This window comes from Columba livia, chromosome 1 (assembly GCF_036013475.1).
Source record: "Columba livia isolate bColLiv1 breed racing homer chromosome 1, bColLiv1.pat.W.v2, whole genome shotgun sequence".
Lineage (NCBI taxonomy): Eukaryota > Metazoa > Chordata > Aves > Columbiformes > Columbidae > Columba > Columba livia.
The window spans coordinates 123,178,844-123,192,987 of NC_088602.1; the positions used below are offsets into that span (position 1 = coordinate 123,178,844).

At 37.3% G+C, this 14,144-nt stretch overlaps 1 protein-coding gene across 3 annotated transcripts in view; it reads left to right on the top strand.

Annotated features, from left to right (window-relative positions):
• The window catches only part of EPHA3 (EPH receptor A3), a 230,011-nt gene that overhangs the window by 163,345 nt on the left and 52,522 nt on the right, over positions 1–14,144 (top strand). For 2 of the 3 annotated variants that reach the window (XM_021287743.2, XM_065076418.1), the window contains exons 6-7: positions 6,025–6,149; positions 12,989–13,151. In XM_021287743.2, coding sequence (XP_021143418.2) covers positions 6,025–6,149; positions 12,989–13,151 — 288 coding nt within the window. The remainder of the gene's footprint in view (positions 1–6,024; positions 6,150–12,988; positions 13,152–14,144) is intronic. The other variant, XM_065076426.1, reaches the window with a different exon arrangement.

A 14,144-nucleotide genomic window follows, 5' to 3' on the forward strand; every position in this document is an offset into this window, starting at 1 on the left:
TTCAAAATAAAATGTCTCTGAGTGAGAGATTGGTTTGTTGATTCAGACACTGGTATTTCCACTTTGACTTATATGATAGTTTTGTGGTTTGGACACTGGTTCTCTAAGATTTACAGATTTGGATTTGGGTCCCAGTGGATCCTATTGTCACAGGCTGCAGATTTAATTTTCAGATTATGATCTTTATTTACTGTTCTTGTTCCACATTATCTCCTAGGAGCATCTAGACATTAAAGAAAATTGATATATTATATCAGATGACAGTATTATGATTAGATAACAAAATTATCACTTTTCTACTGAGAGAAAACAGAATAAACCTTCCATTTATTCAGCAGTGCAGAAGAATTTGCAATTTGGGTAATATGGTCAGCTCTGCTGGCTCAAATATGTTGTTGGTCACCATCTTTCAGCATAGCTTGAAACAGTTTACTCTCTGATGCTGATAGCTGGTTGCTAGCAAAAGCTGGAAGTGAGCAAGCAATAGTCATTTTAGAATGAAAACGTTTCCTAAAATTTAATTTGATACAGAGACCTAAGCAAGAAACAACAGGACTCTAAATATTTCAGCAGTTGTACCCACATGGCTTCCCAAAGTTAATACTGAGTTCTCTCTGTCACAGGACAGGGGATTTTCTTCCAGTGTATATATGCATCTGTAAGCCAGTCACATATGAAAACAATAAGGAAAAAGTCAATAAGGAGATTTATATACAGCTGCTATTAAACTGGAGGAAAACAAATGATCTGTTGGGGTCAGTTTCACTGGGAAATCAATTTGAGCAGAGTTTTATTGTCCCCTCTGCTAGATCCTTCATGTTATTTGCTTGCACCTTTAACAGTCATGAGTGAGGAGGTTTTTACACTTGTGAGTCTAAGCTCCCTGGATCATTGCGATCGTTACCTTTTCAACATCCACATTCCCAGTTGTCACAAATGCTACCTAACAACATTGAATGCTCAAAGTACATTTCCCCTTGTAACTCTAGGGAGTTTTGAAAGTTCATATTAACTGCTTAAACTAGTCATAAACCGGTTAGGCTGTAGTACCAGACAAACAATAATCATCTGATGCATAAAAATGCATTGCATGTGACTATTGAGAATAAGCACCTTTTTCTTAAGGAAAAAGTGATATAACCTCTCAATGCATGGCCACAAAAGCTTGAAGTTAATTGGGAAAAAAAAAAAATCTAACAACCCTTATTCAGAGAGAGTACTAATACATTAATCAAAACACCAGTAAAATGTAAATACATAGAGGAATACGAGCCACAGAATTTATCCAACAATCACTGAAACAGCATTTATTCAACTTCTTAGTCTAAGAAAGTACTCTCTTTAAGTTTTTCCTTGCAATGTATATTGTCTAAATGATAATTTAGCCTAATATTGATATTGATGCTTTAATAGAATTTTGAGAACTTCAATTTATCTTAAAAAGCTTCATAATATGTCATTTTTTTGCTACCCAATAGTTTTTGTCAATAGGAGCTGCAGGCATTTAAAATATTTGTTCCAGCACTATGTTGTTCCAAAATCTGATTGTCTTTTACTTTATGAAAGGGAAATCCTGGAACTGCAATGGAAAATTGATGTGTTAAATATGAAGAGCTTCTGATCCTTTCTGTAGCCTGATTTTTAATTCATTCTCAACTTACTGTAGTTTTTTTGGTGGTCTTCAGTAAAGAGAAAGCTCTCAGCTCTCTCTTCCTCATCCAGATGACTAAAGACATTTAGTCTTTATAAGCATCACTGTTTAACCATTTGTAATGTAACTTCTTTTAACTGCAATTTCTCTCTCGGCTGTTATTTTCAGACTCTTCCAAGTAAATAGTAAAATATAATACATAAGCTGTAGTGGTGAGAAGACAGGACGAGTCATGTTACAACATGGAAACTAAGGCTGACTTCTACTTTGGGCCACAAGTGATTGGTCTGAGATTAACATAGCTTTCTTGACTTAATTGGAGATTTTCTTTTTCTGCTTCATAGGAAATATTCAAGAACTTGAGAAAAAAACCCTCTTATGAAAATAAGTAAATATCAAAAGGCACTATTTAGAACACAATTCATGTTTTGATTTATTACACTGTATTCTAGAGATATGTACAAAAATAAATGTAATCCATGGTGCAGGTATCAAGTTACTCCTCCTAAATGTGGCCCAGACCTTAGCTGGGGCCATAGGTCAGGAAGGCGCTTCTGTTGTCATACCACTGTCCCTGTGCAGAACGATACATACTTACAGCTTACCTCAACTTTTACTGTATCTTATATCCATTGGTTGCAGTAGATTTAAATGTAAACTTAGAAGTTATCTGAACAAGATGTTTTCTTAATTTAGGGTTCAGGGACTTCCACCATTTTTCTAACCAAACTATATAACAAGTATAGCAGAAAAAGAAAAAAAAGATTGCATTCAGATTTAAAATTTCAACAGAATTAGATTCTTGCCGACCAGCAAAGAAAACTCCTGCTATGTGTTGTGCTGGCAGTTTTTTTGTTTTAACTCATCTTGGTCAAACCAAAGGGTAGTTGACATGTGTTTGTCAGTCGATCCTGTGTGGTAGAGGGGTCAGTTCTGGACATAGGCAAAGAACCAGTTTAGTAAATATGGAGACAGCCATCAGCTGTGGGCGGCAGCAGACACAGCAGAAGAGTGAGGCTACCTCTGTCTCTCGGCGTACAGCAGTGTGTGGTTTAGGGAAAGCCAGGTTGCTGTGCAGCTGTGCTGGGTGATGCGGGATGCAGCCCCCTGGGCACAGCATCCTCACACCTTGCTCTGCCCCCATCCACCAGGGATCCATAAGGATGCCTGTTGGGGATGCTCACATCAGGATTTATCCTTGCCACCCACTACTCTCCTTTGTGCAGAATAGAATAATTTTGTTTGGAAAACATCTTTGAGTCCAGACATTAACCTAACACAGTAGGGTCCTGGTGCTGAACTCTTCCCAGGAGCAGCACCGTTCAGTTTTGCCTGTGCTTCAAAGAGCTGTAAGCCTGGCCTGGTGACAGGAGAGTAATTGCTGGAAGAGGTGCTTGTGAGGGCTCTCCTCTCTGGAGCTCTGTTCCATGCAACAGAAGTGTTGCAGGAATCAAAATCAGCTTGCGAGATCCAGTGTGAACACAAAGAGATAATGGGAACAGCAGGAAAACTATGAAATGTATCTACCCAGATACTGAGTCTTTGTTTTTAAAAACCTATGTGCTTCAAAATTAAAATGCTCAGATGAAATACAAGATGGTTGAACAAGATGGGGGGGGGGGGGGGAAATATAAAAAATTAAAAATTAAAATTGTTACAAATACTTATCTTGCTCTCTGAACACAGTGTGCCTTATATTTTAGAAATAAATAGTTTGAATAGTTGACCACTGAAATATCTGAAGACATTGTTCCTTTATGCACTGAAGATTAATGCCTTAAAACTAGGTAAGTTTTGTAATCAATGTAGTTAAAGTAAGATGCTGGTTTAAGCAGATTTAGAATACGTAATTCCCATATTGTGGAGGTTCAGTAGCTGTGGAGTGGCCTGGAGTGCAGCACTGTGTTGTAGAACCTGGATCTGTTCTGCGCATGGGATTAAAAGTGCCTGAAACTTTGTGTTCCCCGTGATTATCCATCTCCCATTTACCCATTGCAGTGGGATGCTGTCTTTTCCAGACACTTTTTGTGTATAATTTGTAAGCAGCTTTGGGAACCCTGGGGATTAGAAAGGTATATGAATGTTTTATAACGTTATTGATAACTGCAGAGCAGACGCTTTTCTAATAAACTGCTGTGAGATAAGTTACTGGTAGCATCTGCAGAGATGTGTGTAAATGAGCTCAAAATAATTAATACTGTGTTAGAAGAAAGCTTTTTTTTAAAGCACATCTTTATTGGAGCATATAAGATTATTCCAGCCTGGCCTGAGAGTGTGTTATAGCACAAATTACCATAATTTATTAGGGGAAAAACCACTTATGTTAATCAGCTATTAATTATTCATAAAATCTATATTAATGTTACCTTAATGGGAAGCGCTACCAGCTGGGCTACTGGTCTTGCCAATCTATTCACATGCAAAAAAGAAAAAAAAAAGTAGAAAAGATGAATAGCAATAGCTTGATTTAAAAAGAAGACATAAAAATGACTTACAAGAATATAAAAGCAGCAAGCATGGGTATATGAGTTAACATACAGCTGGCAACAGTAGAGAAGTCCAGCCAGCTAACCACTTTGTATTTTAGCTCTAGCAATGGTTTGTGCCTGAGTGGAATTCAAGTGGAATTACTGAAGGATGTTTATTACAAACCAGTCCTGTATACCTTGCCCTAATGCTTTTCAGCTCTCAGCAAGCATAAATCTGGTGAGTCTGAGTAAAATAGAAAGAAATGCTTTCCCATTCTGCTTTAAAAACAAAACAAACCAACTAACCAAACAACCAAAAACCAATCAATCTAACAACAACAACAACAACAAAAACCCTCTAAAATCTGATTTCAGTAATTTAAATTCAGGATAAGTTTTTTTCCTGCTGGGAAAAGCAGCAAGCTTTTGATTATCTCAGAAAACTATTGTGAACCACGTCTCATCTCAGAGGATGTGTTTCAACCCAGAATGAATGTGGAAGTGTGTATATTCATATGTGCTTTTGCGAGTGTATGTATCTTTCTAGATGTTGTAGTCAATTAGAGGAGGATGTCAACATTTAGATTATGACTCAAGACTAGAAAGTATGTTTTGATGTAAGTTGAGAAAAATCAAACACAGAATGGATTTTCCAAAATTTATTTTAATTAAAACTTCTTCTTTTTTTCTGGTTTTTGAAAGATCTCTTCCAGGAATGAAAATCCAAACAGAAAGGGCACTCGCGAAGACATACAAATGTGTAATGCCTGTAAAGTACAACTAGTTTTATATGAACAGTAAAGGCTTCATAGGATTCAGCTGAAATTAAATTGTTTAGATCAGCTAGAGCATTTTTATTAGGATAGCACAATGTTGAACTTATAAACACATTTGTTTTACATGTTAAGATAAAAGACTTTATTCATAAAAGTTTTGATTTGTTTTTTTTGTTTTGGTTTGGTTTTAATTATGATTATTACCTTTAACATGTGATCTGTAAGTTATCATCTATCACTTTTGGCCAAAACCATGGAAAAGAAGCGGTTGGAGTGGGCTAACCCAAAAGAAGCAGAAAAAATAATTAACAAAATTGCATAACTTTCAATGAGTCCAGGAAACATAGACGAGGTCTTGGAACAATGTGTAGAGCTGGGTGGTCTAAAACTGAACTGGTATTCAAGAATCTTAGATAATTATCTTTTTTTTTTTCCTGTAACGTTGATAACACTTCCAAGTTTTGAGTGATGGGAGAGAGTCTGTGGCCTGCAATTGATCGTCATGCCTAACTGATTAATACAGATCAGATATGAGGTTATTTTGTAGTTCAGGATTTTTTCTTCAGATTTCATTTTCAAAGAAATGTGGTAAAGGAGAACTGTATATGGGAGCAATTTGTATCTGGAGATCTTACCAAGTAATGTCATAAAAGAGGCTGTATTCCACAGTATGTTGATGGTTATTACTAGCTGTGGATACGCAGAGCTCCTTGTACATAATGCAACCCAGCACCATTTTACACTTGCATATGAAAATATTATCAGAGTCTGGAGTCTGGTAGTGATAATACTTCAGCATTACAACAAATAGGTAGCACTTTTATTTTGTTCTGTATTTTAGTGTATCAAATGTATTTCATTGCTTGCGCTGTAGTAGCAGATTGAAACCATCTGCTCTCTTGCCACTAGTCCTCCAGTCTAACAGAAAGTCTCAGTTCATTTTCCTCGAGGCCAGTGTGCTTTAAGGCATGTGTACCAGGACTATAATCCAGCTGCTGAATGTTGATACAAATCCAGACCTATGCTCATGAGTCTTTTAAATGGAAACAGTACTTTTTGCCAAGGATTGGAACAGAGATAAACTCAGTTTGCTTTTCTCTCTTCCCTCCTCTCCCCATCCCCTTTACAGCTCCATCCCCCATTACAGTCATAAGGAAAGACAGGACGTCCAGGAACAGTGTGTCTCTGTCTTGGCAAGAACCCGAACATCCAAATGGCATCATCTTGGACTACGAGGTCAAATACTACGAGAAGGTGGGAAGAAAGATTGAAGGGGAGGCTTTTGTGCTTATAATACTGTAATGAAATTATTGCATCTTGCCTACGTTAAGGATTCAGAGACACCCCCTTTTCACTCACTGTCCATCTCAACGACACTAAGTGTTGAAACTGTTCAATTTTTTTGTAAGGAGAACTAACATCATGAACATATGCAGTGAAATTGTTACATTGTGTTGTCTACCAAGTTCATCCCCAAACACATCAGAATAGATATAGAAAGTAATGCAGAGAAACTGTAACACTTTATTTTTTTCTTAAGTACAATTTGCTTACTCAGTTCTATTATGCTGTCAGTATTCATACATTTATTTGTCAGCATCCATGTGCTGGTGCTTCCCTGTGGTACAAGCATCTTTTAGACAAAAATTATTTTGAAAAGAGAAAGGCAATCCTTTGGGCTGGTTTGAACTTTAAAAGCTCCCGCTTTTTATGAATAACTGTATTCTTCATAAATTGTGTGTAAATAAATGCAAACCAAAGAAAATCTGCCATTAAATAGCTTCTGTTCTATATTGACATTTTATTGTATTTACAGCTGTTGATTTCTACATCCTATATAGATCTGTATTTAGGAAAAATTTAATCATCATGACAGAACAGGTTTTTTTCTACTAAATCTTACGGGTAGAACTGAAAAGGCCATAAGTTGTTGTGAAGACTGTGAAGAGCAGTATTAGCCATTTTTCATCAGAGAGTCCTTTTGATAGAATATATTGTTACTGAAGCTGACATACTTTGAAAAAATGTCAGAAAGAATGGTTTAATTTAACATTTACTAATGCTGATCCTATCTAGAAATCAGGCTTATATTTCATATATCTCAGCGGAGACGTGGTGGCAAAGTCCACTTACAGGCTGGTTTAAAAAGACTCCATGGATATTCAGTTAGTCTTTAAAATGTTTTCTCATGGAGTGTACCAGTGAGACAATGATAGTCCACGCCTGATGTTCAGCTGAAGAATGGAAATCAGAAGGCCATATTCTGAAAAGATTTCTCCCAAATTAATGTGCCATCTAAGTTTGGGTGGGGTTTTTTGTTGAGAACTTGAACCTTAGAAGACCTTGGTAAGATCTGAACATGCATAGTACTGCTGATACAAGTGGAAAAAGAAAGCTTCTTAAACATTTCAGTTCAGTCTCACCTTATAGAACAGTTGCCTATAGATCAAGGGTGTCAAACTCATTTTCCCTGGGGGCCACATCAGCCTCGCCGTTGCCTTCAAAGTACCGAATGTCATTTTAGGACTGTATAAATGTAACTACTCCAGCATTTATACAGTCCTAAAATGACATTCGGCCCTTTGAAGGCAACGGCGAGGCTGATGTGGCCCCCAGGGAAAATGAGTTTGACACCCTTGCTATACATTTTCACTTTTTATTTATTTATTCCCTCCCCCCCCCGCCCTGTTATTTCAATGGCTACAGGATCAAGTCTGGATCTGGGCTTGAGAAATGAAAGACAACCAACTCATACATCAGATTGTCTTTATTTGTACATCCTCAGCACTGAAGGCACACAGGAATAATTTAGACTCGCTTGTTCCCATTTTTTTAAAAGAAAATGAAAAGAGATGCTACCCTTTAGTAAGGTTTGGAACAGCTGTTTACCTCACAAAGAGACTATGCCTGAAGTATCCCAGAACTTCAGCTTGTTTTGCGCAGGTCAGGTTATTTATCTGCTTGATTAACTTGTGCTTCATTTGAGACCTCCCTGGCTGCTCTTGCTGCTGGTGGCTGTACCTGTATTTCCCAAGCGCTGCAGTGGCCCAGTCTCAGCTCCCCCTCCAGTCTCCCCAGTGTCAGCCAGTTCTGCGTGGGTACCGCAGGGTGTAACACCTGGGTGTGCTGCACATTGTGGCATTAGGGTGACCTCTTTGGTTTTAGGTGCTCCAAAGGGAGAGAATTTTTCCCCTTGTGTGCATTTAATTCATTTTAACTGAACAACCAATTAGTGTATTTGGGTTTCTTTGCAATGTTTTGATCATCATTCTACACAAATTTCTACACAAGAAAATTGTCACCTTCCAGTACTGTTGTAGGCACAGACTGAGCATGTGGCTGCTGTTCCCACAGAGCATATCCAGTCTCATGGAGCAACTGGTTGTTGTAAGACAGCTTCATAAGACAACCAGTCGTATGATGATGACCTTGCACATGTGTTTCTTCCCTTTGAAGTCTGTGATCAAGGGTTCATATGCACCAGGCAGCTTTCTTAAACCGGAGAGCTAACTGCTTGACAATAGGAGCCAGACCATTTAAAGCAAAGGGGTTTTAAAAAACAGCCTTCTGACACCAGTGTTTTTAACGTGTGGTCTGCAGCCCATTGGGGAGTCAGAGGCCTATTCCTCATGGTTTATGAAAGGTAACTAAAAAAAGCAAGTTATTGTCAGGAGGCTTTAATCCATTGCCCTTTTTAGATCTGCAAATTGAAAAAGATTGAAAACTACTACTCTGTACATATTAAACTTACCAGAGTTCAGAGCATCCCGTGCTGGACTGTTACTCTTCATTTCTTCTCCAGACACCTTTGGAAGATGCTGCTTTTCAGTCTGAGATCTCTAAGCAGCTCCCTCCCCCTCCTCTATTGAAAAGAGCTTTCTTTTTAAGCTGGTCAAGTTCATTTGGCTTTCTGCTTCAGAAATTATCTTGGTTGTGCTCATCAAAAAACCCGCTGCTGTTAAGTGGCAGCTGATAGGAAATAAACCATTCACATTTAGCAATCTGGATATTTTTCCTGACAAGTTGTAGCTGATTGCTGATAGTTGATTTGTATTGAGCCATTGTTTTCCCTCATTCTTGTTTTTACCTGTGTCCTGGTTTTGGAGCATTAACAGAGTAATACAGGTCAGCCCAATTCTGTCATATACCTTTTCCATGCAAATTTGTTGTTTTTGTTGTTCAGGCTTTTTGTTTGTTTGTTTTACTTGGTTAAGTTGTTCTTAAATTTCAAATAATACATGATATTTATTGGCAACTGCATGTTTCTGATAGTCAGATATTCAGCTATTCAGATTTGGAATAAAAATAGAACATCCTGTATCTAAATTATGATATCTTATAGTTTTTCTAATACATTATTGGTATAAAGCATGTGGAAAATATTTGTTTTCTGCAAGGGTAGCTAGTTAACCTATTCAAGAGAAGAGTTTATTCTCTCTAACTAAGAGACAACAAAGCTTTATATGATGTTTCTAGTGAAATTAGGAGCTACCATTTTGGGAAACTATTTTTTTGCACGAACCTATGGGATTTTAATACATAACGTTATGAACGGAGAGTGGCATTTTTTCAGACTCTGTGTGTGGAACACAACTGTATTTTTCTGTAAAAATATATAGGGCCTGCTTATAAGGCCCCAGTTTCTATTTATTGAAAACATTTGAAAGAAATAAAATCCTCTTTCAGAGGAATACTGTATGAAACTTCTAGGCATTTATTTTGTGGTAAGGCATAACATTTTATGTTGAGTTAATGGAACCAAATGACACCCCAGTTTACTCCATCCATATAATACTGTACTGGAATTTAATTGTTTTGGCTGTAAAAGTGCACATATAATAGAAGTCAGGTTTCTTTTTTTTTTTTTTTTTTTACACAAGCAGATACTTTGTTTCCTCCTTGTCCTTGCTCCCATGATTATGTTCTCTGAAAGGAGTATCTTGTCAGGCAAACGTATGAAGAAAAACCATTCCCAAATATCACACACAAACTATTAATTGCTTCATTTAAATATGTTACGGTAACTAAATCCTCCACACTTTATTAAGGTGAAGTCATCTGCAAACAAGTGACATTGAATTGCAGACTCACAGTACTAAAGTAGATTTGCCTTTGCCATCATCAAAACTGCATGCTCAGTAGACAAATGAAAACCAACAAATAAATAATATTTAATTGGCGCTCTTTCTGAGGCTGAAGAAGTAAATTATACGCAAATGGGCTTAATTGTTTTAAAACTCTTATTATTTTGGCTTTAGGAGTAGGTAGGCCACGTATACTCCACAAGGTTTGTAGGAACTGTCGTACTGGTGAACAGTTCACACCTGGCAATAAGGGGAAACAACATGGGGACTGTGGGTGCCTCCCGAAGATGTGTAGTCAGTTTTTGGCCTCTCAAGTGTACATGCTGCTGATAGAGAAAATGTTCTTCCTCATGTAATATAAACACTTGCTGTATGTATCTGAGAAAGGACATACCGTTCACTCTCACTAGTACTGCTACTATAAGTGTTAGAGGTATCCAAAATATGTCTTTTGTAAAACATAGTTTAAAATTATAAAATGTCATTTGCAAATGAGACACTAACAGTAATGGGATTTGCTTCCCAGTAAAGATTTTGTCTGGTAAACCAGGCAGGAATATTCAGGAAGAATACGCTTTGTGCATCCAAGTTCAAATTTATCATCAGAGTGTTTGATTGAAGTTCTGCTTGGCAAAGACTGACTCTGCTTTTTGTATATTCCTTCTGCTTATGGCAGCTATAGAGCTCTATCTCTGAAGTTTTACTTCATCCTCAAGAAAGATAAACTTGGGCTTTTATGTGGTGTTTCACTGATTTGATTACTAGTAACATAAAAAATGACTTACAAAATATGTGTGTAAAAAGCTTACCATAAACTAAGATACCATGATATCCTCCATACCATTGTTTTAAACGTTTATTTTCCAACTCCCACTGCGTATTATTAACAGACAGGGCCATGACTATATTTTCTCTTGCACGTATGTATCTGCACAAGAAGGAAATGTTTGCATTTCATAAAAGCAGACTGAAGTGAGATCAAAATGAATGTCCAGTCATAGCATACACAAAAGATTTTATGTTTTAAAGACAAGACTATTATGTCTTTGAAATTAAAATAGTTGCCTACATTCAACTGAATGATGAGATAAGGAAAGCCTGGAGATTATAATACTAGGCCTTTGTTAGTGCAAAAATAAATAATTTTATGTAAACCTGTTAGCTCCTTAGAATGTCTTTCTGTGAGTTTTCTCCCCTGAATTTATAACAGAAAACTGTCTTGGAGAAGTATCAGGAAACCATGAAGAGGTCCAATGCTGATACCCTTTCTGTTCTTAGTGTGCAATGAAAATGTGCCATGGTAAACATTTTTATAGTCATTCTTTGAAGATTATGTCCAGCTCACCCTATTTAAGGTTTTGTTTCTGGATGGTAACTTTTAGGCACAAGCTTAGGTGCCTTTATTTTTTTCTTTTTTTTTTGTCCTTCACTTTATTTACTCATGTGCATAATGTTGAATATTATGTAGAGATTCTGGCAATTTCCCTAGCTATGGTGCAAATGTTTCTGTTTCTCTCTATACCAAAGACTGCCAAGAACAGGGTAGTTAGGTTTCTGTAGCACCAAAGTGAACAGTTTCTGGCGTCAACCTACTATCTTAGAATAAACCCAAGTTTCTTACTCTAGACAACACTATAGAGCAAACACACTAAACCAGCTCTAGGCACTTGAATTTTTCACGTGAAGATGAGATGGCTTTGACAATGAATATGTTGAGTATTTTCCAGCCTCTGTACTTGCACATCAGAACTCCAGTGTTGCCAGAGTTAAAAGGTCAGTACCTTGCAAGCTAATGCGATGCCATAAAACATAGCGGGAATCAAGTGAAATTGTTTGCATCTGACATACGTTAACTCAGATTCTGTTTTCAACTGGGCAAAACTCAGTGATTTGAATGTATTTCAGAGCATTCAAAGTAAAAAGGCAGCATATGAAATCCCCACCACCTCTACAATAAAAAATTAATCTTTGCAAACCGAAACAACTGAGATTCTCACAGTTCTCCACGTGTGGCTGCTGTCCAAGATTTTTTCTGAGGCAGTTTCAGCTGCCATTTTTAGGAAGTCCAAAATGCTCTTTTGATACAGGATGGCTTTAGTAAAATAAGCAATACCTCAGATCCCATATTTGAATTTTAAGACTATGTGCTTACAGTGGGAGTGAGACATACTTTTATCAGAATTAGTTTTTTACACAATGTGAAGTGCATCCAAACTTACTATATTACAAAATGGCCCATTTCTTATTTTACATAAGAAGTAATTTTGTCAGAAATACATGACTGTTAAGCAGGGTGTTTGTGAGGATACCATCTGTAGTGGGCACACGTCTAACTCTTTAGCAAAAAGCATAAGGAGCAAAAACATCTTTCCTTTCTGGCTACTAAAGACCAAGACTTATTCAGGAGTAAGTTCAGTGATGCTTTGCTCAAATGAGGATGTACACATCAGTCTCATAGCTTTTGTAGCATAGTAGAAAACTAGTTATATTTGCCTGTTTGCAGAGCTGAGGTGAGGAGCCTGAGTAGAGTTTCTCTTCTGACTGTTATAAAGGTAAACACCACCTTGTAAAAGGAGAGGCAGTAAAAACTGCATCCTGCAATAGCTCTACAGGGCCCTAAAATGTCTTAAGTTTGCCTGTTCCAGTTCAGTGCAGTAGGCAAATGTGTTTTATAATTTTTAAATAACATTTTCATCTTCATTTTCTTGTTATATTGCAAACTATGAGTGAAATGATGCAAAGCCATTTATTGAAAAGTCATATACTTAGCATGTCTAGTATTTGATTTCTAGTACAAGGCCGTAGAAGCTCTAATGATTTAGATTTCTTGCTAATGAAAAGTTTTTTAGCTGATTGAAAATGCATGGCTGTACAAGCATTTGTCAGGCTATAACTATTTGAAAAATATGCTGGTTCTCTCCAAGTGATTTGTAGTAATTTTGTACCAACCACCTCTTGTTTCTGTTTTTTAGGGTGTGGTTTTAATCTGATACTTTCTCTTCCCAAAAGCAGGAACAAGAGACAAGCTATACTATTCTGAGAGCCAAAGGAACCAATGTTACCATCAGTGGCCTCAAACCTGATACCACATATGTCTTCCAAATTCGAGCCCGAACTGCAGCTGGATACGGGACAAACAGCCGCAAGTTTGAATTTGAAACCAGTCCAGATTGTATGTATTCGTTCAAATAGTTCAAACTGACATCCTGCCCAGTTTGTGATTGATTTGAATGGCTGCTTTCACTCCCTTTCTAGTTCAGTAAATACGACTTCATAACTATTTATGATGTGTCTTTCTGGGTAGCGTTACTGTATAACTTTACGTTTTATCATTAAACTTTAAACAGGCTGTAAAGAGTATACCATGAATATCACAGGTAGTATTTTCTTACATTCCCTACCCAACCTCTGTCTTGTGCCAGAATCAATACCTACCGAGAGAGGAGGTCCGACAGAAAACCAGATTCACAGCCCCATGCTGTTCCAACTTCATGGCATGAACCCTATGGGCTATAAACCCCTGCTCCAAGAGAATTAGTATTATATTGGTCTGTTGCTCCTGTGGGTCAGTGTGTATTTCTCCATATTGCTGTGAAGCGTAGCTGATATCTCTTGCATGGCCTTGAGGTGAAACTAATGTGCACAGGCTGGGAAGAATGGTCGTTCACTTGAGTAGCTGAGCTGTTTGGGTCTATTCTCCTCTCTACACTACATTTCTGGGTGGCCTAGGGGAAGTTATTTACTTGTCTGGCACTCCTTTTTCTTTTCTCTAACGCTCAGATAACAACATTATTTAACTGATGTGTTCTTTACAAGTTCTGTTATTATATCAGGACTCATAATAGAGCTCGTAGTCTTAAATGTTACTTTCTCATCACTTCGTACTAGATAATAAATCAGACCTTTTCTTTGCTAGAAGCTGAAAGTGGCTTAATGCATCAAAAAGTCAGCCTTTGCCTAGGTACTGGTGTTGAGTGATGCTGCATAATCAAAGATTGCTTTTTAGAAGATCTGGCTCATAGGAAGGAAGACTCATATCTGCTGATCACAGTTGTAACACAACTCAGGACTATAATTCTGATACACTCTCGTAAGGCTTATTCGTGTACTCATGATAAGGCTTGAGAAGCCATGATGTAAGAAGTGCTCAGCTAAAAGCAACAAT